The sequence below is a fragment of the Erithacus rubecula genome, assembly GCF_903797595.1.
Source record: "Erithacus rubecula genome assembly, chromosome: 4".
In the NCBI taxonomy this organism is placed as follows: Eukaryota; Metazoa; Chordata; class Aves; order Passeriformes; family Muscicapidae; genus Erithacus; species Erithacus rubecula.
In genome coordinates this window covers 18,236,313-18,262,222 of record NC_136686.1, presented here as the reverse complement: position 1 = coordinate 18,262,222, position 25,910 = coordinate 18,236,313, and the positions used below count along the sequence as shown (strand labels likewise).

Sequence of the window (25,910 nt, the reverse complement as noted above, 5' to 3'; positions counted from 1 at the left end):
CTTAACCAGCTACAGTTTGCTAATTGAGACACAAAGTTGTTTCCTCAGCATAGCAGAGACTGATGCAGTGCTACACTGAGTCTGCAGGAGAAGGGGGAACAGCTGAAGTGATACAAGGCAGTGATGTGTGCCCTCACTTCTTTCCTGCTTCCCCCTCTCAGAATTACAGCGAGCTTTTGCTTTGACTTGGTGTCTCCATAAGGCCCATGTGGGCAGCACTGCTACAAAAAATCTCCCTTGCAACTGAAAAAAGCAAGGACAGAAATCACACCAACACTACATCATCTTCACAGCTGCCTATTTTTTTATATAAAGCCCTTTCTGGATCTCAGCTGCAAGTGTTTGCAAAGTGACTTGCATAACTTGCATCCTTTTACAATAGTACAAGACAATTAAATTTTACAGGGCAATATATTCGACAGGGTGATCAGACTAGTCAGATTTCTGGACAAAGGAACAGATCTTGGGAATAATATCAGCTGTATAATAATTCTTGCAACTCTCTCTTAATTATTGATTTTATCCAAAACTTAATTTCTCCCAGCAGTAGGGAATTTATTCCTGCCAGTCCCTCCCTTAAAGGAGGCTGAGAACACAAAGCACACACCATAAGCAGCAGCAAAGAGAAACCACTAATTGCCCTTTAGGATACAGCACTAACTTCAGTCATGGCAACTACTGCAGCAGTATCCTAAATTATTCCAAACCAGTCTGCACCAACTGAGAAGGGCTCTAATGCAGGATTTTAGTGTTCACCTCCCAAGACTGTTGATCTCTTAGAGCTTTCCAACATTTTAATCAAGGTCATTTAACACTTTCAAGATTGTTGGCTGTGAAAAGCTCTATCCTTCTTCCTAGAGACTGGTTCAGAAGGCTTTCAAAAGATCCTACAGTTTGATATACAGACCTCTCTGAAGAAGAAAATGGCAACATTTCAGTGCTGAGAGAAGCTACTGTACTGTCAGGCCCAGTGAACAGCTGACCTACTTGGTAAAAATAAGGGTGTCATACAGAAAGAACAGTAAAACTTAAAGAACCACCACAAATAATCTGAATTTTGATTGAATTACTGGCTGCCAATACCTAACAGTATGTAGAACAGAGGGGGGGAAAAAAAAAACCAAACCACGCACCTAAAACTGTATGACTTACTCATCTTTGAAAAAGAAATATTACCAAGGAATATTATTGGCACTTTCAATAAAGCAGCCTAGAACTACTGGGATAAAATATCAACCTGCTACTTTCACCCCAATCTATCAGAAATGCAAAACTAATGTACAGAAATCTCAAAATGTAGTGTTTCCACCAGCTTCTGTGGAAAACAACAGAAGCTGCATTCCATTTCAATTTGAACTACACTTAGAACTTCCATACCTATTTTCATCCTCAGATATACACACATGAATATAAAAACAAAATTTAAAAAAAGCAAGCTTCATTATCAGTGACAGAAAACAACGATCTTGCCAGCCACCTTCTTTCTGGAAAACTAGATATGTTTAAACAATGTTTCAGGAAAACAGCTTTCATCAAAAAATATTAACAACAGTAACTCAAAATAAATTAAGTTTTCATTGTTTCTCAGATTTCCACTTTAGATTTTAGTCAAAGTTATTTCTGTTTAGGAAAACCAACCAAACAAAAACCTTTTAACATAGATTGGTTCTGCAATTCCACCAACCTGTGCAACTCTTCAGTTTTTTCTTCAGTAGGGCCCGTGGTTAATAAGCAGTGTCGAAGGATGGCAGCCATGTAACGAAATTGATGAGATTCATTCTATATAAATATAAATTATGAAGATATTTTTTCATTTTGAAGATTGCAAGTGAGGGTTTCAGGTCACTAGAATAATAAAAGTTAAAGATGGAAAATACCTATTAGATCATAACATCCATCCCTATCAATAAAAGGACTGTACCTTAGTGTTCACTGAATGCTTAATGCTACATAACTCTCATAAGCTGACTTGGAACCAGGCCTTGTAAAACTCACTGGGGAGCTTTTTCCAGTTAAATCAGCCTTCATTACTAGAAAACCCAGTTACAAGTGTTTGCTGAATTCCATACTGCTATTCCTAACATATCACTCTCTTCCTTCTTGTATTTACATCAGATCACCTCTTTATCCATTTAGATTATGCATGTTCTTCATTTAATTTGTCTTCTCCTCATTTAGGCCTTTTGCTGCCAAATTTCATTCCCTCCAAGCAGTCTGTCTCTTTTTCTAATTCCTTTGTTTCTGCTCCCTTGATACCTTTCCTCCTTTCCATTAAAAACTTCTCAGCAACCTCACTTGCCTTACCTTTTCCTCCCTCCAAGCAATCCCCCTTTCCAATCTCCCACCAGACAGCAGCCACACAAAAATACACCAGTAACTGCAATCATTTAACTGTGTATCATTGTCCCCACCCTTTTTCAACAGCTCTTCTTGGCATCTGTCATATGTGCTGGAGTGTTTGACCTGGCACAAAGCACCCTCTACAAAAGCATCTTTTGTAGTATCAGCATCCAAATCTGCCAACTGTACCACCTGCAGCTTTTGTCTGGCTTTGCTACTTTGAAACCATCTCAGGTCATTAAATACTGGTGTTTCAAACGGTTCTCTCCACATTAGTATAGATCTCATTTAGCTTTCCACCCACATGCCCAACCTCTCTGCTCTCTTTTTATTTTCCATGTGTTGTGTTTGGAATCTCTTCAAATTCTGCATCTTCAGGCCACTTCATTAACACGCCTTTCACTCTTCTTCCAGACCATTAAAATTGCCACTGGAATATTCACTAAGTTGAATGACACTAACATATCAGGCTAACAGCTAGCAGCCACTAAAAAGTTATTTAATTTAAAAGTTCTCTGCTTTCAGGAATTTCTAGTAAAGAGTTATTATCTAAGCTTTATCTCAAAATGCAAATAAGCTTCTCCTGTCCTGGGATGTCTTAAACTCTCACAAAAACAAAAAACCAAAAAAATAAAACAAAACAAAAGGCTGCATGCATGCTTAGGATATTAAAGAGGAAAAGACAGTGAGCTGGGCTTTACATCTCTCCAGATTCAGTATTTTGTAAGTAAACCAACTTCCAGATAGCAAGAGCATACCTCTCAAGAGGTGAACATGTAATACAGTTTCTTTTTCCAACTTTCCATATAACTGTGTTGCATGCTTTGTTACTTCCAGAACCATCACTTGTCTATACAAAGAACTTTGGCAAAGTTACTTTCAATAAGGGTCCAAGTCAGGAATATAAACAGAAGAAATAAATCTCATATTCTTTATATTTCCTTGAAACTCAAATATTAGCCTCTCTGACCCGTCCAACACAATCTTAAATTTCAGGATTTCCTATTCAGCATATCCTTGAGACATTAAAGAATAAACTTCCAACTTTGCTCAAGTTTTACATTCCTTAAAGTTACAATTAATGTCTGATTTGCTGTTTAGTCCAGCACATTACAGAGAACAACTATTTGCAATTTTTAACTACTGTAGAATTTTGATCAGCTTTATATGCTGCATATTTCCCAAGTCCAGTGGAACTGTTCTAGAGACTATGATGTGGACTAAAAAGAAAGGTTCCCTATATAATTCTCCTGCTTTAGCAGACTCAGGTTATTCAGCAAAGTAACCCTTGTAATTTCTGTTTATAAATTTAAGGATGAAACACATAGGAAGCATATTTATCTAAGGAAAAAAAAATCTGTCTTAATAATAAATACAAACCAAGATATTATGTCTTATTCATAAGACATAACAAAGAAAGTGTATTTGGTTCTTGCACTTGATGTCATATTAAAAGATGCCATCCCCACTGGTTCTTGCAGGCTAAACAAAATCAATTGAAAGAAGCACTTCAGCTAAGCCTTACCTTGCTGTGGACATTCCAACTGTCAAGTGTTACATTAAATAGAGCTTTTAGTGCCTCAATGGCACAATCTGTCTCTTGCAAAGACAGAGGAGGTCTGTCACGATCTTCTGCTGCTTTATATTCTTCTGTCCATCTTACACTCAGGGAACTCTCCAAAGCCTGAGTCAAAACCTGCACCCCTTGCAGCTCCTGACGCAGCTGTGCTCTAATATCTGTGTGCAGAAGCGACAAGAGGAAGAGCAGGCGCAAATCAAAGCATTTAATGTCATCAACCAGCTGCCGGTCCTTGCACTTCTGCAGAAGATTGCAGAGCATCGCTGCAAGATTCAGTTCCAAACTGAGCTTCTGTGCAACTGAGCTATTAAAAATTATGTTACAGAGGCATTTTAAGGCTTCTACTATCACAGGAAATTCAGATACTCTGTCCAGAGGATCTTCCACAGTGTCCAGCTTTGCTAGCTTCATAAGGATCTGCATGTTCCTCTTTGTGGTTACAGGCACTAAAACCTTCTTGTCCCTGGACAGAATCCGGAGGGCCTCCAGGCAGGCAACTTGACATGAAGTTTTTGTGTCTTTTTCAAGGATGTTTAGAATTCCCTCACACAGTTTCTAGGCAAACACAACAAAGAAAAAGGAAACAGTTTCAGTGTCAAAATATTGGTGGCAGTAAGAAACTACTTTGCTAAGCTTCCATATAACTTTTGATGTTTTATCTAACTTGAGAAACTAGGTACTCCATATTAGTGCTTCAAAATATGAGCTGTTACCAAAGGCATCCAGAGAGCACCAAAAGCAGCTTTCCTCATGGGCACAATCCAAATACATGAACACTTGCCAAAGCATTAAGGTAAAATAGCATCTGTGACCCACCACTGCCAGTTACAGTATCAGGACTAAAAACTCCAGAAGAATAACAAAGCTAGAGAGAAGTGAAAGCTTTTAAAAATACCTCAAAATACAACAGTCACACCTACAGCCCTTGCAGAATTTTAAGTTAAGGTTGTTTCTTCAGCAGGCTGGGAGAAACAGAAACCAATATAATTGCTACTTCACATACAAGGATTAGTACTCCATGTTTGGTAACAGCTCTGATTTGTGTGGCCACTTCAACCTCATCGACAGACTTCTCCCATTTTAAGTACAACTCTCAGAAATAACACCTCTGACACAGAAACATAATGCAGTTTTACTTGAAGGCAAACTGTAGCAGTTTTACCAAACCAGCAAAGCTGCTGCTTTATCAACACAGATTGTTCTTGATGTCAAAACAGTTCACGGATTCCTTATACCAAGAGGACTGCAGGGGTAAAAAAAATCACATAAATGCAGCACCAGAAAATACAACACTCCAATAATCTGCAGGTCAGATCTGTAACATCTGAATTATGGAAGTATTACCTTTTATAAGACAGAAATGGACAATCAATGAATCAAATAGGAGAAAAGAGAGGCCAGAAGAGATTGCTTGATTTGAGAGGACTCCCATGGGTTTTTATGCCTTGCACTCAAGACAATACTACTACTCATGGGTACCAGAGTCAGAAGTATAGTCACAAAGAAGTTCCCAATACAATAGAAACTGAACTGTACCTACTAGAACACAGTTCCTCCATGGTTCTCACCTCCCCAGGTTGATGTCTTTACCACCAACATTAATAAATTACCAAAGAAGCCAGAGTAGCCACTGAGTGGCAGACCTCTAGTGCAGAAGTCTGCATAGGACCCAAAATTCATATTGTGATCTCAGGCAGTCTGTGTCAAGACAGTGATTACAAAAAGCAAAGGAATGCTAGTAAAGAATAAAATGTTTCTTGGGGAATGGTCTCTGGAAGTCCATGTTTCACCAACACCACAATGAAAAGGTGAGGAGCACAGGAGCCCATGACCTTGACACAAATTTCAAAACAAAGGCTCCACTTAGGACATCTAAGCCAATATTATTACTGTGATGACTTACAATTAAAGAAAATATTATAAAATTAACAACAAACATTAAGTCTAAAGCACATTTAGAACAAACATTCCAGAAGAATATGGGAGAAAACAACATTTCTTTTGACTTCAACAATATTAAAAGAAAATCTATAAACATGTCAAAATAAAATGTCAAACAGTAGGAAGTCACAATATGATTTCTAATATGCCTGTCCTGAGGTTAAGCCCACCCAAAAGCACCACCCAGACAATCAGATCTTGACTGCACTTCCACAGCCCTGACTAGACTAATCCAGTAAGAGTTTGAAAACAAGGAATGAGCCCCACCTCTTACCACACAGGCAACATGAGAAAACTTTATCAGAATACCAGAGACACTACAACACTAAAAATCCCACATGTGACCACCTGTACAGGCATATACTTACTGTGGCTGGAAAAAGATACTCAACTAGAGAGTTCTCAGAGCTCTCCACCACTAACCTAATGCTGCTCACACAGACCTGCACAATTCCCTGACTTAAGCATGGTATGCAGGACTTGCACTAAATGTGCCTGAAACTGGCACTTTTGAAGGGTTTTTAAAAACACCCAAAACAAAAAAATCTCCAGTCTAGATCCACAGCCAAATTAGTCACAGCCTGACTTTTTTCTAACCTTTCTTTCCAACCTTTCTGTTGCTGAGAATTTTCCATACAATTAATGCTGCTTTGCAAGCTGAAGTGTACAATCTGTTTGGTTTTGAGGAATAACACACAACTGAATGGACAGATCACACAACTTCAGAAAAATGCTAGTTTGTTCTGTTTTTAAGCACTTTTCAACTAGACTTTCTTGTTGGTAACAGCTGGTACAAAGTGGTCTCTAACAATTTATCCAAATTCTGAACACTCATTTGATTAGAAAGAGACCAAGCCATTCAAATTCAGACTTTTTCCCCATGTTTTACCCACCTGCTGCTATGAAAGTGTCACTGCAAAGTGTCAAAAGTACTGCAGGAGGGATTCCAAAGGACACCACCCTCCTGCTGATTTGCTATGAGAGGTGGAAGTCTAACCTTCCCTCCAAACAGTAAATGACATGCAATTTAATTAAAAAAATATAAAATCATCTATTGGCTTCAAATCTTAGTGAAACACAGCACCAGAAAAGTCTTAACTCTGAATAGTTGTACTAAAGATAGATATTAAATACAACTTTTATTTTGAGAAAAAATCAACTTAAGCTTACAACTTAACTACTGACAAAGTTCTCTGGAGTTAACACCCAGTAAGCCATCAAGGATGATTTTAGAGGAATCAGCAATCAATTAGGATATCTGTGACAGTGAAGCACTGCTGGCTGATCCCAAGAGCCATCAGCAGCCCAGGAAAAGCCAGAGTATCTGATTATAATGGCAGAACTACCCATGGAAAGATTAACCCTATTGGGAAATTGCCTTGGAGACAATTAAAACCAAATGCCATACAGCACCTTTTCTGTTTTGGCCTTGATGGTACATGGGAAATTATGAGCAGAGAAAAAAACAGGAAGAGATGTGATCACAACAACATTATGATGATTTTCATTTTCTTTAGGTGGTGCTCTTTCTACCACCCTGTAGGCCATTAGCATCACATAAACTAAGGGGAACAGATTTCATTCATGTGGTTGGAAACAAAAGCAAGTGACAATTCAGACAGGAAGATACCTCCCCCTTCTACAACATGATGATGGTTCCAGTTTCAGAGGCTTTGTTGCTACCCTTTAGGTCACTGCAAGATTTTAACTCGTTTTTTTTTTTTTTTTTGTTTGGATTCTAACATTTCTGCCCTTTTTAGAATCCAAACAACAACATCAGGTAACATTTTGACTTTCAACATCCAGATAACATTTTGACTTTCATCAGCCATGCTACAGCAAGCAGTGTTTTTATATACTTTTTCACAGACTCAAGGCAGTTTCCAGCTTTAACTTTTTTTATTGTAAAACCGTAATGTTGCAAAAAGGTAATTTCTCTGAAATTCCAGGTTTTTCAGCTTTTGTGTTAACAGTAAGATTAACACAGAACAATGCACACCATTCCTTTTGTTTATGCTGTAGCGTTAAATTTTTTGTTAGAACAGGGAAAACCCATTTGTCATCTTGACAAATAAACTATTAACCCATTTTGGTCCATCTTGACAGCAGAAAGTCTTGATGTGCTAAGAAGCAACACAGCCCAGTAGGAAAAAAACCTCTCCTGAGATACAAGAGACCTGTGTTTTCTCCCTTGCTCAGCCACAGATCTGCTGTGTGGCTTTGGGCCAATATAATTTCTTTGCCTCCATTATCTTCCACTATCTTTGTTCACAGGCTGATTAGGCTGGGGGAAAGGGAGGGGAAGAAAAAGGGAGCACAACTCTTCAGTTTCTGTGTTTAAATGTCTGTTAGGTTTCAGAGCTAAGCATCCATGGCAATGAGAAAGTAAGCCCAAGAATATTTGAAATGTTAGTTAGAACTTTAATTTCTCTGGAAGTCAAGACAACATTTACATAATATGTATCATCAAGTGTGCTGAATTACAGGACAATGAGATAACCTCCCCTGAGAAGGCAGTGCCAAATTTTTGCCTAGTCTTTGTGGACAGATGTGGGTGGGAAGGGAAGGTGCATACTTGCACTCCTGAGGATTGAGCCTGCTTTCTTTGGAGCACTTCACTGCTGAGCCCACACTGACAGCAGGATGTTTGGCTGCTTGGCAGGAGCCTGCCAGCTCTGACATGGCACAGCTCCAAGCTGAAGGTTTGAACATGTGAGAGCACCACAATTCTGCAGGTGAGGTGAGGAGCACACTGAGCAATGCTTGTTGTCAGAACAGGTGGATTAAACCACCAATAAACCACCACTTGCTTCAGAGTCACAGAAAGGTGAAACCCTGCATAGCTGCACTCACAGCAGCCCCTGCTCACCCCACTGGACAGGGAGAGGGAGAACCCTTTTATCCTCTGTAATCCCATGGTGAAAGAAAGATGCTAAAAGGAGAGATGGCTTTCATGAACCTTAAGAGGTTTCAGTAAAAGCTGAAAAATGCTGGATGGCAAATGGGCAGGACCAGAGGGAATTAGAACAAATGCTCTGTATTAATGAAGGGTACTTAGCACTTTCTTCCTCTCACAGACTGGTACTCCCTTAAGGGGCTTTGGTGAAGTCAGAACAGTAACAACAGCAACTAATACTAAGATACCACACAAAGTGCCCACAGAAGAACTTGAGCTTAATATTTTTACAGTACACTCACTAATAGACTTTAAAAGCTTGCCCCAAATTTACTGGGAAGAGAAAAACTGTGCCTAGGTAGCTGCAGGAACCTTCAGACCTCCCTGAAGCAACAGAAAGTGTCTAAGAATGGGGTTCTAAGATTCAGAGCACGACAGCATCTTGCTCCATCAACATACTTCACTCCTTCCATCCTTCCAGAGTTAAATTATGGTACTATCCACAGACTTAGAGACTATCTTCCCACATGATGAATTTAACTGGTAGAGAAAGCCCCACAATACATTTGATATGATTTACCACCAGCTATTCCAACATCTTGAAAACACTCAGTGATGATAGGGAAAAACACTGTTTTGGTGATTTTCTTCCCACAGAATTTTAGATCCATTATATTCAAAGTGAACCTAGAGAATAACTCAAGAACACTGGTCTCAAATTCTGAAGATTTCTATTAAGAGACCCAACACGGTAAACTGGATCTGATACAGCAGAAACCAGATGCTGCAAGTACTACAAAAGATGAAGCAGACAGAAAGGCATGGAGCTGAAGAAGAAATAGTTCAGTTATGAATATGGCTTGTCTGTCATATTCTTACATTTGGCTGCTGCTTCCCTTTTTTCCCCTTCCTCTTGCAAACTCAGTTGCTTTCACTCGAATTAAAAAGCCTTATTTGCCATCTTGGACAGATTTCACTTCATCTGTTATATTAGATGAAGCAAATGGTGATATAAAGGTGTTATATCACAGCTGTGGCAACTTCCAGCTGTGGAATGCTACAACCAACCAGGCAGTCAGTGCTGAGAGACATTTCCAGGGCACAAACAGTACTGCAATTTTCTTACCATTTGAAGCCTGTAAACAGCACAAATGTGTTGCTACTTCAGAAGAAATATTTGGCCCCAACAAAGTATAAATAATTGAAAGCAAAGCTATTAAGTAAGGATCAAGTGGTTCAAAAAACCCTTTCCTTTTTGTATTAGGACTTGAGCTTGAGCTGAAGCATCTGCTGTGCCCCAGAGAGGGAGACACTACACCTGACAACTCTCTCCAAGGTGACTGCCTGGTCAAGTTAATAGATATTACTTTTTTGGAGTGGATTCCTGAACAGACCTAAAGAACCAACTGTTTGTCTCAACCATGCTGTGGTGCTGTGAAGTGCTGCAGTTCTGAAGACTCAACTTTTCCCAGCACAACACTGTCAACAACTTCTTGGCTGCTTGAGACAAGTATTTTAAATTTCTAAGAGCTCATTAAGATCCTCAGAAACAACACCATTGCTTTAATTTTTTCAACTGCTATTTCAGATCACATTTACTTCTGCTTGGCAATTTCTATACTGTTTACATACAGAAACTGAAAACAGGCTTACACAAATACATATTTTTTATTAGTATAACAAGTTAAGAAGGATTGGCACTGACCTGATGTGCTTGGTATCTGATTGCCAGATTGCCATCTGATTTATATCCAGAACACCCACCACAGACAGTCCAAGGCAGATACATCATTAAACAAACAACCAGGACAAATACAAGGACAGCTCACATTACAACCTTGTCTTTTATCACAATTGTGATGTAGTACAGTCCTGTGGCTATGTCCAGATAGACAAGCTTGATAGCATTACCTTTCTTTCTGTCTGCTAGAGGACACAACCTACTTTCCTCCTGGAATTCAGTATCACAAACTCACTGCTGATTTAGTTAGGTTGTAGCCTAAAAGCATCATGCTTTGATCCTCATATGTCACTGCAGAACAATTTACTTAGTCCAACTGATCCAGTTTCTAGTCAAGCCATAGTTTTGGCCTTCCTGTCTTTTGTATTTTCAGCATGTCACTGGTGTGTATGGGCTGCTTAAAAAAAAAATAAAAAATCCTTATACTGTATAACTTATATTCACCTCTCCAAACTCATTGTCTTTATTTGGCTTTTGACAATTTGGCTTCTGCTCTCTTTTCCTTTTCTGTGTTCTGTAGCTGGCAATCAACTTTTCAGACCAGACATTTGCTCATTTGCAATGTAAAAAGGGATGGTAGGGATGGTGAGAGAACAGAGGTAAGAACATCAAGTCCAGATCCCAGCTGAGTTCCTCTACAGATCAGAAAGGACACACACACTCCATCACCACATCACTGAGTGTCAGCTTCAAGTAAAGTCATAGATAAAGCAAAGCTAACAGGTCTTTGAGTCCTCTGTGTAACAAGGAATTGCAACTGAAGACTAAAGCACAAACAACTGATGGGTTTGAAAAGACTGCCAGACTTCTCATCCCACTCATTTCTACCAGAAAAAAACATAATACCTTAAAATACTTAGATTTAGCATAAGATCACAGAATGAAATAATGTGTGCCAAATTTCGGACAAGCTATCCTTGTAGGAACCTTGCAATTCTGATTTCAAACTTTAAGTTCATTTCAGAAATAGCAGAAACATACAGCCTCAATCACTAATGAACATTTTCTGAATAAATATGCAAATCAGCCCCAAAGTTAATTACACAACAGAAAGGAAGGGGCTTGTTATTACATATTACACCCTAAAAATAACAACAGGAAAAAATAAAAAATTCCACATCCAAGCTTTAAATGTGAGGCTGTGGATGGATCCCAAAGGGTGTGTTAAGCCCTACCACACCTGGACAACTCAATTCACTTCCCAGCTTTGACACCTGACATGCACTTACCATATCTCACTGATTACAGCCACCTTTGGAATAATAGGCTTCTACAACCCTATCTTCCTTACAGCTTAATAGCTTTCTTCTTCACTTACTTATCCCTTCATCTTAATCCCTAGTGTTCTTTAAGGATCTCACATAGACAAGAAATACATCTGTCATATTGTGACCTGCTGAGAAGAGAGAAAATGGAAAAATGTATTGCAAAATTTTACCTCAGTAGATATAGAAGAGTATCTTTACCCTTATTCCTCCACCTCATCTCAAATCCATACCCAGAAAAATAATTTATAGGCATTTCTGTAGCTACTTCCATTCAAGACTGAGGGCTTTGCTAGAGGAATTTCTCTTCCAGAAAAAAAAAAAAAAAAAGGGGGGGGGGGGGGAATGTCTAGTTGTCATGTCTCTTGGACTGAAAAAGCAAAACTTAAAATATAACTTCATTCTCACTGCTTGCACCTTTTCACAATGGCAGCTAAGTTAAGAGACTGCCTTTACTCTTTTACACTTCTCCATTGAGGTATGCAGCTCAGCAGCCTCTTTTACTCACCTTTCTTTTGTCTTCATCTGCAGGGTCAAATTTGAAAGTGGCCCGATTCTGTAAGTAAAGACAAGAGGTTGTGTTTGTCACATGCACAACAGCTGCTGAGGATGTAATACCTGCAAAACTGTTCAAAACTTCAGGGGTCTGGTTAAACTCAGCCTCAAAAAATGAGGCTACAACCATGCCATCCTTTTCCCATCCTCCCCAACAGCAAAAGCTTCAGCAAGTGACTCCAATGAAGAGTTTCACAGTTACTACTGGTGCAGAGTAAGCTTTTATCTGTGGGATGTGCATCAGCCACCTCACACATGGCACTTGACAGGGTGAAAAATGAGAGAGGATTGCCTTGTGTTTTACACATACCTCATCACCCAGATTCTTCCCCAAGTAGATCTTGCTTACAAGCTTTTGGCTGCTCTGTCTGTTCCAAACCAGAACCACCACAGCATCATCTTGCCCAGAAAACAACTAGTACAAATCAAATAAGCCTTGCTACAAAAACTACCACTTTCTGTGTTCTGGCAGCCTCCAAAATCCTTTACCAAGGCATTTGTTTCTCTGGTACAGTTAAACACAAGATAGACATGGTCTAACAACAACTCCTTATTTTCTATTGAACAGTTCTATCTTAGCACCCTGAAGAACACTATTAGTGAAATGTTACTCATATGGCAAAAGTTATTCTGCCAGACAAAGAAAACAGCATTAATACAAGACAACTCTCTCAACATTTTAAAACTTCCAGTATAAATTATCAAGTATGATGAACAGCATTGAAAAAAATTTAAATTTCAATTTCTACTTCTCATATGCAACTTGCTACATCATGCAAGTGACTGGGAAACAAAAGTGACTTTCCATAGCACATCCATGGCCTTCTCAGCTTTCATGACCCAAGCTCACAGTTACACAGAAAGGCCTTGGACATCTACCCAACCACCAAAGGTTACCAACATCAGTTAGAGCCTTGAGGATGGCAGGAAAATCATTCCCTTCCTCTCTCTTACAGGGCTCCCAGCTGGACCACAGGAGTTCAGCAACATGCCAATCAAAAGGAGGTGAGGATTAAATGATGAGCAGTTAACCAAGAGAATGCAACCTTGATGTTTGCACATGAACATTTTTGTGAATTTACAAAAGCAATGTAGTGAGAACGAGCCTAAGCAGTAGAGGAACAGAGACCTGGAATAATCATTGCAAATGGGACAGCATAGAGAAGCACCAATAGACCTATTAATTTCTATCATTATGGTCATTCTACAGGCATCTGCACCTTGGAACCACACTTGATCCATCCTTTCTTTTCAATTAAAGCACATTTAATTTGCTATTTGGAAAAAAACCTAAGGAAACAGAAAGCTCTGGAAACTGAAGACTGCCCAGTCTTTGCTGGCCCATAGACAAAGTGTCAGTAACAAAGTGTACATAAAAAAAAAGACGGAGGAAATATGATTAAAAAGTTTGAACAAGAAACACAGTAAGAGCAATGTCATACTGAGACAGCATTAAAGTTTCTCAATCCACTCCAAAAGAAGTATTTAACTCCAAGACTTCATGCAAATACTTGAAATGTCAGAATAGAAGCTGCACAAGTTCTCACTCTGCCCTTCAGGATTCAACTCAAACCTAAATAATTCATCTGGGAAAGCTGCTGAGAATGCATAAACTCCAGTACAGCAAAATTAACAAATTATGCTTGCCCATGCTTTTTTGACAGAACCCATTTAACATGGGGTTATTTTGAAGAGTAAGGATGGAGACAAAAGGTTCCTTCAATCAGAATCCTTTTTCTGTCCCTCAGAGGTCAGCAAGTTAAAACAGATGTGTCTCATGAACTCCTTATCTACCAATCCTTCAGAGAAAGTGCCCTGCAGCTGCATCAATCTCTGCCTCTGAATTTCACGTGCACAAAGGCAGCCTGTGTCAAGGCTGTTACTTAAGGTTCTTCTACAAGTGTGAGTGTGAGTGAACAAATTAGTTACTGCCATTATCAGATGTAAAACATACTGCACTTAGGAGAGCCAATTTCAAGACACCTCTTGGAGGCTGAAGAATACCCACATCACAACCACATTCATTTGGCTTCTTCCCTAACCACAAAGCTATGAAACTTTAACTAAATGTTTGTTCCTATAGATTCCTAAATTTCTGTCAATAAGAAGTTCAACACAACTACATTTAAATTACAGCTAAAGCCAAACCTGGAGTCAGTACCAGCTTTAGAGACCTGTGTACCAGTCCCACAAGCACCTATACAAAGAGCAAAAACCTAATGGGGTGAGATGTAATCTTTCAGAAGGGACTCTACTGCTCTACTACAGTCTACGTGTGAAAATGTCCCTATTAGAACAGGCGAGGAAAAATATAAAAACCCACCCAACATCTACTTTCACACTGACTTTCACATCCCTACATTAGCAGGAAACCACTTCACTTCTTGAACATCCCCACATCAGACTGAAACAGCAGCAAACCCTTACCTGCCTGCATTAAAAACACAACCTGCTCTAAGCTTCCCCTTTCGCTTTGCTGGGCCAGAAACACGGAAAAACGCAGCGAGGTGCGCCAGGCCATTCGGCAGCCGCTGCCCCCTGCACGGGCAGTGTCCAGCCATGGAAAGCCCTCTCTATTCCCGGTGACAAAGGGCAGCACCTCAGCAGGTGGGCAGGCACCAGGAGACCTCGGCGTTCTTTTCTCCAGCCCCTGCCCAGCGGTGTACGTAGCTTAGAACACTTGTGAGGCAAATGTACGCTAACAAACAGCCCCTTTTGCAGCCCGATCACCGAGAAGCCACACTCCCGGCGCCGGGGGCCGAGCTTGGCAATGGGCTTGGTGCTGCCTTGGAAGTCTGCTTTCCTCAGGACACTGCCCCGGCCCCCGGGAGAGCACGGCAAGGGCCGGGAGGCTGCGGCGGGCAGGGGCGCGGCGGTGAAGCGGCGAGCGCTGCGGACCCAGCGGAGCCCAGCCCGGGGGGACCAGGACGATGCTGGCGGCGCTGCCGATGGCGGGCGGGGCGGGCCGGCGACACCGCCGGGGGAGCGGCGCAGAGGGGAGGGGGATGGGACCCGTTACCTCCTCGTTGTACCACGCCAGGACGCGCTCCACCGCCTCGGCGCCGCCGCGCCCCTCCACGGCCTCCAGCACCGCGCCCAGCTCCGGGGCCGGCTCCGCGCCCGGCTCCATGCCCGACAGTCCGGCCCGCCCCGCCCGGCGCCGCCGGCAGCGGCCGCGCCCCGCCCGCGCGCCCCACGCCCCCCGACGCGCCCGACGCCGGACTGGCAGGCAGCGCCCGCGCGCCATTGGCTGCAGCGGCGGCGGCGCTCACCCCCGAGCCCTCCTATTGGCTGCCGTCCCTCCGTTGCGGGAGAGGACTCCATCTCCCAGCATGCCGAGCGGCGCGGCGCGCCCGGCTTTGCTGCCGCGGGCACCATGGGTGCTGCAGTCCGTGCCCACAGCGCCGCGGGGAGCGGCCGTGCGCGCTCTCGGGACTCTGGGTGGGACAGGGCGCGGCCCGGCACATCCTCCCGCCTCCTGAGGGCTGTTCGACTGTGCGCTCTCTGCCCCCTGCCCTGTGCACACCGTGTCTGTCACAAGGCGAGCCGCTGCCCCAGCCAGGGCTGGCCGCTTTTGCTTAAGCTTTCTTTGGGCTCCCGCCGCGGGCGAAGTGTGTGTGCATTCCCTGAAGCGGGGCTCCGCCACAGCGCCTGCCAGCAAAACCAACCCCATTTTTCTCAAGTGTAACCCATCAGAGGATGATGGTACCATTGGGAAGTTCTGTGCTTTGTTCAGGAGAACAGGAGGGAAAGGTGGGCTGCGTCCGCAAAGCCGGGCGAGGGTGAACCGTGTCTCTATGAAGGTTTTGGATTTAAACCACACCGAGCAGATACACGATATTGCCGTGCTCGAGGTGCCTATAATCGAAATTCATTGTACACACAGCAGAAATCAATGTAAAAAATAATTTTAAAAAATTCAATCTTCATTCCTTGAATTCAGGAATCGCGAGAAAGAGAAACCTTTAATCGCTCAATGCCCGGTGCCAGCGCCGGGAGGTTTCCCTTGCAGGCGGACGGGCCAGAGCTGCTCGGGTGTGACCCTGCAGGTCCGCAGTGTTCAGGATCACACCCAAACCAGAGCCCGAATTTCCTCCTTAGCGGTTTCTTGCCGCAAGAACTGGGATATAAATCCAGAGCAGCGCAGTCACTGGACTGCGAGGAGTAACAAAATCCAGCCCCCCAGTGAACAGCCATTCCTTCTGAGTCAGATCCATCTGTAAGCTAATGCAGCTTTGGAGATAAACCCGGTGAAAAAAGTCTTTTGCTTGTTAGATTTACAATTCTATAATAAAGTATACTCCTGCTTAGATTTACTTCACAGCACAGCAAAACACTCATTTTACTTGCACATAGCCAATTAATTTTCTTTTTAATTATAAAAACCTGAAAAATAAAGGTTAGAAAATTGTTACTGCCCTTTAAAGGCACATTGTTATTCATCATCAGCACCTTTTAGTTTCCACTTTATGTAGCATATGAAGGATTAGGATTTCAGTGAAAGACAGGGACAGAATAAATTGCATCCTCTACCAAAGAACTGCCAGACCTTTTCAGATGGGTGCATACCATGAGCCCTTCCCATGTTAGTCAGCTTTATCTAAACCTTCCAAAGCAATGTCTGCCCCTGAATTTCATGGGTTTCAGGGTCAGTCACAACAGAATTGTGGGGCTGGGGAGGTCAGAGGCCATTTTTGTCAAAGGGTAGTGACCTTAGCAGCAAGAGGTAGCCTGACAAAAACAGGATTCATGCTACTGAATGGAGTTCTCACTGCTCTTCCCCCGCTGAGTCTTTTTTCTACCTGGTAATGAAAAATCTCGAAGCATTGTAGTGGATTTTTATAGGCATACATACACATATACATATGTATTTGTGTGTGTGTAGATCTATTTAAAAATATTAATGTGTTTCGTTAGTTATGCTGTAATATATAACGTTAGTTTTTATTCTACTATATATGTTATATACCTATCATTTGTTATATGTTTTAGTCCATGAAAAAGATCTTATCTTCATAAAAATTTGTATTTTGTGTTAAGAAAAGAGAATGTAAGCAAGAAATTTTAAAAAAAGAGAGAGAGAAAAGGGGAAAAAAAGAAAAAATAGAGAAAAGGGGGAAAAAATAGAAAAAAGGGGAAACAAAAATAAGAAAATGGGAAAAAAATAACAAGAGAAATTGCAATTGAGATTGAATATTTCAGAATGTGGTATAAAAGTTTCTTCAGCAATGTTTGCATAGTCACATATTTACTTTATGTGCACATAAATGCATGGCTAGGCAAAACCCTCAAATTTTAGCTTCCATGGTTGAGGGAAAGGATTGGATAACAGACTGCTGACTGACTTGGGAAGTTTGGCTGTTGGTATGGGATGATTTAAGACATTCTTGCCCCTCACCAGACATTCTACCCAGAGGCTGTGGTGCTGTCCTGGGCCTGGTGCACACCCTGAAAGCTGCTGTGGTTTGTGCTGCTGTGGTGGGGTCTGAGCTGCAGTGGACAAGCTCTTCTCATGCAGGTGGTGGCCTCTGTTTCACCAATCTATATGCTATCCCCTAAATGTCTGCTTTAAATTTCAAAGCCCTCATCAGGAGGCAGTTCCAAGGTAGATGGAAGTGCACACTCCTGAGGCATCAAAACAAGTTTCTAAATTAATTAAAAACAAAAAATATTGTGGAGTGTTTTTTTGCAAAAGACAGTCCAAGCTGTGTCTGACTGATGATGTTCTTGGCTCTTTTAAATGAGCAGCTTTGTGGTGCTGCTGTTGGTCAGAATTCCCTCTCCCAGGATGCTTCAGTTCTCCACTCAGAAAGGTTTTATTATTTGTGGGTCTCACACTGTGTCCAATATCCCTCCTCTTTCCTGAACAGTCTCCCCAAGCTATTGAAATCAGGGTAGCACAGTTGTCCCCAAAAGTGTTGAAGGATATGATATATATGTTAAAAGAGTCTCATTTTCTCCTCTCTCTTAGTCAATGGGGATCAGGCATCTTTTGGTTTAACAATTTACTGTAAAAAAGAGAGGAAGTGCTTCTGGCTTCCCTTGAGTGCTGCTTGGGCTCACCTCCATCCTGATCCTTCCAAAGACCAAGCCTGGAGTTACTGGCCAGTTCTACCCACAGACATCCCACCAGGGCATCTGATTTTTGGAGGGACTGTGGCAGGTCATGATCACCAGTCCATCAGGCAAGTGGAATGCATCACCCCTCTGCCACCAGTTGTGCCTGTTCTTGAGTCATTCCTTGGATAAAAACATACATGATGACATCTAGCATTTTTGAAGGTCTGCAGCTTGTAGAAGTTTTTGCAGTTAAGTAAATTTGACTGGCATCTATTTACTTTCAAGAACTTTATTTGGGTGTGAAAATCCCTCATATATCTTGCACAACTGTACAAATAACACTTATGTCCGTTTTAGGCATAAACATGGTTACCATCACACTGGGTGCTATCAAAGATTTTATTTACAAAACAATTACTAAAATGCCTGTTATCATATTTCCATTTATTTATTTCTTACCCATAGGGTAATAGGTCCACCATATTTGCTTGGTGCGTTTTATAATACAGAAGGAAAAAGCTATGTTAATAAAAACTAACAAAAACTCACAAATAGCTACAAATCTGACAGAAAATGTCTAAGAAAAATTCTCCCCAAAATACAATACATTTTTCCACACATACACAGTACAGAATAACTTCAAAGGCACAGCTTTGAATTTTGCTTTTGTAGACTTATAGAGAATTATCACCATATGAAGGAATTGAGAGAACAGTTTCATACCTGTCAATAGATAATTAAATGAATAATCATGTTTGCATTGTCATTTTCTTTATATAATTGCTTCATATCATCATATTTAACATATGTGGCTCTGAATCCAAAATCTTCCCAGTCCCCAAGTCCCTTCTTACCTTGTCATTACTGACCAGAGAAGTTAGATTTTTCCAGATTGTGCAAACTCAACACAAATACATATATAATACGAACAATAGTCAACTTAAGGCAGTGTATAATTCAATGCTACATGTCTTTTCTTCTCTTTTGTAAAGAATCAAACTTACTGGATCAACAGAAAGGTGCATCAATATACAAAGTTAGGTGTAAACTGAAACCTACAGCAACAGTGTCCTTTTAAGGAACCAGATAGAGGAATTGATATGAGTAAGTGATGACTTGGCAGAATGGTTTTTAAGGAAAGCATTAAGACCTTACAAGAACGGCAGATGATGGAGTTTTGCTGAGGGTGAATTTTCTGTCTGCAATTCAAATTATAAATAGGGCCTGTTTCAGTACTTGTTTTTATTCTTTTTTGTAAGACTTATTAATGTTTGTCAATAAGAGAGGGGGTAAAAGCGGCTCACTCAAACCAGGAGCACACAGGGTTGGCCCAGAATTACAAAAGGCACAGGTCGGCCCAAAAAGTGGTCTAGAACAGCACAAAAGTATTTTTCTGCTACAGGAACATTCAACCATCTGCTCTGCCCACGTTAGGAACTACATTTACCTGCCCGGGATCCTTTCCATTTTCACCTCCCTCGAAGAACATCCACCAAAAGTCCCACACGGCACGAAGCTTTTGTAACTCTAGTGGGTGTGTGGGCTCAGCTGGCACCAGTCATCTTCACTTGGCCCAGCCTGTGGTGGCTTCCCCATTGATGTAGGCAAAGCCGGGAAAGTGTTGCATGTGCTCGTACTCGGAATTCCTGCGCGTTGCCAGCGGCGTGTACATGTCGCCGGAGTTCCCGTATCTTGTGGAGTGCATGGAGGAGCTGCTGTAGCAGGAGTTGGCAGCCGGGACCTCGGGCCAGCGCGGAGTCACCGGAGTGGGGTGCAGCCTGGGAGTGCTGCTCATCAAACAGGGCTCCATCCTTGATGGTGGGCCGTTGAAAGGGTACTACAATTTAAAAAAATGTTAAATCAAAAATCATCTGCCACATACTTTGTTTTAAAATAAGGGCTGGTGGTGTTAGAATTCTGGGTTTAGAAAAGCCAAAGTCATAGGAATTAGCAGCTATCCAACAACAAGGTTTTCATACTGAAGGTGAAATATCAGATAATCAGTGTCTGCTGTAAACCAAAGTTTCAGGGAAAGTCTTGCAAAACAGTCACTGATTTTAAATATCAAAATAATTTATCAAAGTGCTAGGTGTATCTGGGAGCAGAAAAATAAATAGAATTAATTTTTTTTCTCCCACTTTTTCTCAAAAACTTGCTATTTACTAAAAATCAGAAAATAAAATGTCTGAAGTCTTCCTCATTCAATGGAGTTTTGAGGGAGGAGAGCAAAAAAATCTTTATTTCTGGGAAGGTGCCTTCCCTTTAAAGAGTTCACAAGTCATCCTGACAGTTTCTTCAGGAAAATGGTTTGGGTCTGGCCCCAGAGCCAGCAGCTCATTGGAGAACTTCTGAAAAGAGGCAGACATGAGAAGAATCCTTCTAGTCCCCAGCTGTTCACAGTGACAATTGGAAACTAGAAATCAAAGAAGTTTGACAAATGGCTTCTACTAAGGAAGAATAAGATAGGAAAGAAAACAGAACCACTTTTGCCCTCTATAGCCACAGGCTGCCCAGCAACAGAAAATAAATTGTGCTTGTGAGGGCTTGCTTAGCATGTGTTTATCTTATTGCCTGTCCTGCAGCAGCAGATCATCTGTGTCTGAGGAACAGCTCTCCCTGTTCTGTCCCCGTTATCCATGTGCACCACAGAGATGGCAATGATCCCTGTTACTCTTGGCCAGCCATGTACCTTCAGAGCTTCTACATTTTACATCTTTATACCTTTTCTGCAAAGTGTCACATTTAAAATTTCCATGTCTTGGGTTGTTTGACCCTGTGGTATTTCTTTAACTAGAAAGCTGATAGCAAAGTAGCACTATCACTTCTGATGCTTACAAACTTTGCAAGCTGCATGCCAAAGCTTTCCATGGCTGCAAAATCTCTTCCTCATATTTTGGAGGCTTATGGAGACAACAACTGGAGTAGGTGTTCCTAGGAGGGAGGTAGCAGAAATTCCCAAGGGGTCTCATTACATTACTCCACTGTGGATGGGCCTGGGGTAAATCATTTGCATAAGCAACTGTTCCATGAGCCCAAGGCAAATGCAGCAGTGTCTCCATGAGGAGTTTGTGCTGTTCCCCTTCAGACCACACTCAGGAAGGCAGCCCAGTCTTGGCAAATGTGTTCTTAACCATAGCAGAAGCCTATGACATCCTATGACTCAGTGCAATTTTCCTTGGAGGTTTTGAAACGAAGGTTGTGACTTCTAACAGGGGAAATACTTGCTTTTATATCCCTTACAAACACCAAGAGAAATCCCTGCCTTCAGTCAGAATAATTTGCTATTTGAAAATTTGCAGCCAGTAAAAACATTCACCTATCATCAAGAAGAAGAGAATGAACTCTGGGAATATTGTGGTGGGTCCCCTTGTTGTACACACCAGTATGTGAGGAAGCCACATTATGTCTTTTCAGTCATTTGGAACCACAAAACTTGTGCCCCTGAGCAAATGAAATCTTGGCTCCCAGAGGATGCACCAAGAAAGAATGATCTTCCTCCTCCAATGTGCAGCCCATGCTTGGGCTTAGTGGGAAGGCAGGGGGATGGCTCTGCATGAGGGGACAGGATACAGGGCGCTGCTTTTCCTTTTCATCGAGCGCAGCCGATGCAGCTGTGTTTATGAATGTGTCATGAATGCAAAAAGAATAATTGCTTGAAAATAACATGGACTCTAAATATCCAGTGTTTTACAATAAATTCTGTTATGACTGAATGCAAGATGGAAAGTTTTGTAACGGTAGGTCAGCTAATCGCAAATGACTCAGTGGCTTCTTTTTCCTTACAGTGAAGAGACTATTGAAAGACAATATTTTTAAAGTACTCATTGGCCCCTGGCTGACTATTAACTCACCCAATGAAGCATCTATTCAGCCTTGTTGGAGTGTCCACAGCAGAGCCATCTGGGCGGATGCCTGCCCGTGCTGCCTGAATCACCTTTCACACTCCACATCCGGTTCAATGAAGAGTGCTTAAGCTGAACTCAAAACACTGGGGCCTAGTGATCTTTGCCAGATATAAAAGCGACATTTGTTGGAGGACTCTTGACAGGAAATTACCATTTTCTGGGTTGACTCACTCTTGTTACTACTGCTGCCATTAGGCCTAGACAAGAAGCCCTTTAAGCCTGTGAGACTTTGAGCAGATTATTGTTAAGGCCTTGCCCACAAAAGTAAAATTAATTCAATTTCTTTTAGTATCATTTTAGAAAATACGATGTTAAGTATGTCTTCCCCTGAAGTGAAGGCTGAGGTTCTACAGTGAAAGGATGGAGAATAATCTCTTTATCTTTATTCTCAACTCACCAACCAATTATAAATGGTTTCAATGTCCAAACAACAAAATATTTTCCTTATGAATGTGGCTCTGACTTTACATTATATTAGCTCCCACTTTTGCTGAATGTTGTAAATTACTGTGGCATGTTAGCCACTACTTTAGGACTTGCAAGTAACACATACCAGAAACTACTGAATTGTTGAGAGCTGGCTATAAATTAACTCCATAAAATATGCTTAAGTCATATAAAATGACATAACCAAAACTATTGATTAGATGCATCTTTATCACTGTTAATTTGACCCTTTTCTCCACAAATTGAATCTTATGGATCTGTTAATTAAGCTGAGTGAAACTTTGAAGTCCATCTAAGTGATTTTGGTACTTTTGGGAGTGGCATTTGGAGCCTTCGGAAAATGCTATTTGTAATTATCTCAAAAGAAGTTAAGACATCTGTTTCCTGTTGCATTCAATACATAATTACTTCAATTACATGCTAACAGTCTCAAGGCCCTTATGAAGCCATACAGTTGGGAACAATGACTCTTGCTGCATGGGTGGGATTTGGGCAGTATTTTTGTCTTTCTGTCATTACCAGCCGTTTGATGACAGAGTGGTTATTGGGGAGGGTGTTATTCTTACTGCACTGGTAAAGCCATGAGTTTATAATGTGTATGTGCTGGAGCAGTAAGAACTTTTCCTCTTCTGTTTTTTCCTTTTTTCCTAAAGTAGATGGGCCAGAACAATATGAATGGACACTAAAGCATGGGATCCATCTGAGAAGGGATATTCTTGGCTGCCCCACAGTCACAAAAAGAGTTACTACTGTCTTCCAGTACTGCTTCTAGAAAATCCTGCTGCAGAGGCATATGAAGGGAAGACATAGTTTAGTGGAATTGTGGCATGCAGTATTTTACAGAAAAACTGAGTAGTGCTGCATGCTGCACCCTGGGAAGTTATATGAAGTTATACTGCACTCCCCAGAGCAGTTCAGGTGAGTCAGAGAACAAACAATGCTTAAATTTCCTTTAACTATGGCCCAAGCATGTACTGTACTCTGGGCCTCTGAGAGGTGCAGACCTGACCTACTGCTGAACAGCAGACTGTACTGCTGCAGCATTTTCCAGAGTGATTTGTTGTGTCCAGGTCATGGAAGTAGACTGTGATCTTCATAAATGCAGCTTAAAGGCAGCAAAAATAAATAAAATAGATTAATTCATGTCTTTAAGGTAGGAGCTGCATGATACAAAAGGAGAAACATTGCTATGCTACTTCTATGGCTCTCTGTCACCTGACATCGAGCATTTGGAAATAGTTGCTCCATTTGGGAGTGGCAAAGGGGAAAAGGTGAAATGAGGCTGTGTTTGGTGTGGCATCTGGGAGGGATTCTCAGATCTAGGAGGCTGATCTGGCTGCTTTTGACTGAGTCCCTCCTACCTACTCTGAGATCAGGTTTGCACAGAAAGGCTGGAGGGGAGCTCCAGCACAGCTGAGAGAATAGGACATTCACACTCTCCTCAGGTTACACCTGTCCTGCAGTCCTTGGACAACTGCTGTGCACAGAGCATCTGTCACAACAGAAACTAAAGAGATGGTAATGCTTAATTCTGCAAGTGAAATGACAGGGAGGAGGTGAGGAAGGAATGATGCAGGTCTATAATGGCTTGAATGGTGAGAGTAGATAAACAGGAAATTAATATTCCCTATTCCTCATCACCCAAAAAACCCTAGGGCACCCGATACAATTATGAGATAACAGACTTAAAATTAACAAGATAATGAGTGTTTCGTGCAACCCCTGAGAAAGTCTGTATGTATGAAAAAGCTGAAAGACAGGGTAATGGAGAGTGCTTTACTACAAAAGACATCATTCCAGCTGCTGCTTCCTACTCAGGATATCCCTAGGTTTGCTCTTGCCAAAGTCATCATAGCTATGCTGGTGAAAGGATCACCTTCCACTTACCCTATTTCTAAGACTTTTCCTCCACACATCTATTTCTGGTTGCTGCTAGAGATAAGACCTGGATAACTGAACCTACATGTAGTGTTATTCACTACAGCTACACATTAGGGTACTTAGAATTAAAGATGTGCACCTTTATATGTTACCAGATATGTTAAAATGTACACCACTGCAGATTTCTCTAATTATTCTTCCTACTAAAAGGGTTAGTCTTGAAATCTACAAAGAAAAATTACTTCAGCATGAATTAGTTCATGTCTTAGGAAAAGGTAGAACTATGTGAATTGTTTTGCATAGTCTGAAAGAGGTTCAACATCTGTCCAGCCAGGGTGAACACTACGGATGGAAGCTGTGCTCAGAAACCAGTCAAACCTACACTGTGGAGGTGGATCAGGTATGAATTTGTGAAGGTGTTTAACTCTGCTAAACTCAACACTCAAACAGGTTGAGACCTCTCAGAGGCTTTTAGACAGAGTTGTTGTCTATTTTCTATGCTGGCACCTGGTACCTAAAACTGCAGAAGCAGATGAAATAAAGAACTGATGAAATAAAGTCTCAGTATGGATGTGTTTATGTACATACACACAGGCCATAAACAGTCCCTTTCTATATGGTGGTGGCAGAGCATTAGGGTATTGTAAACACTCCTGCACTATGGCTTAGAGAATTAGGTAGCAACAGATCAATGTAGATAATTTTTCATTTTTCTGCCAGGCTCCTGGCCACTAAGCCAAGTCAAGAAATGAGCAATCAGGCCTTGAATTACAAGTAAGGAACTGTTCTGAGAATTATTCACAGATGGTGAGGGAAGAAAAAATTCGGATTAAGACCAAGGTTTGAACAGACTGTTCCTGTCATCAAAAAGAGTCTTGGCCATCAGTGGGAATTAGTTTATAATGCCAGATTCCTGCCTGCACTTTTTGAGAGCTGTAAAGTAATACTTAATAATAAGTACTAAAATAGCAAATAGTAAAACATCTACATCTATGTAACTTCTCCAGCACACCTTCACTCTAAGGATTCCAATGACAAAATCAAAACTCTCAAAGTAGTTGATAAAGGCTGGACTGTGTCACTCTCCTCCATAGAAAGAGATTGGATATGATGTTCTTCAAGACCAAAATAATTATTAATAGCTTCAGCTTAAACCCCACCTCAACTGCATGTCACCTGTTTTGGCTCAGACCCTTGTCTGCCTCTCCCTGAATGCATGTTTGTAGAAAATTTACCACACACACAGAGCTTTTTTTCCTTAGGAGTTAATCTATCTATCCTACTATCCTAAAGAGTATTG

The 25,910-nt window shown here is 41.3% G+C and overlaps 2 protein-coding genes across 2 annotated transcripts in view; both read right to left on the bottom strand.

The window, feature by feature from the left end:
- RIC8B (RIC8 guanine nucleotide exchange factor B) overlaps nt 1–15,497 on the bottom strand; it is a 31,481-nt gene extending 15,984 nt beyond the window's left edge. The window contains exons 1-4 of the mRNA XM_079304978.1: nt 15,337–15,497; nt 12,271–12,318; nt 3,866–4,474; nt 1,685–1,779 (exon numbers count right to left, since the gene is read on the bottom strand). Coding sequence (XP_079161104.1) covers nt 1,685–1,779; nt 3,866–4,474; nt 12,271–12,318; nt 15,337–15,447 — 863 coding nt within the window. The 5' untranslated portion in view covers nt 15,448–15,497. The remainder of the gene's footprint in view (nt 1–1,684; nt 1,780–3,865; nt 4,475–12,270; nt 12,319–15,336) is intronic.
- Nucleotides 15,498–18,652: 3,155 nt separating this feature from the next.
- Nucleotides 18,653–25,910, bottom strand: part of RFX4 (regulatory factor X4) — an 83,520-nt gene continuing 76,262 nt past the window's right edge. Inside the window, exon 18 of the mRNA XM_079303623.1 lies at nt 18,653–20,214. Within this exon, the coding sequence (XP_079159749.1) occupies nt 19,942–20,214 (273 nt within the window). The 3' untranslated portion in view covers nt 18,653–19,941. The remainder of the gene's footprint in view (nt 20,215–25,910) is intronic.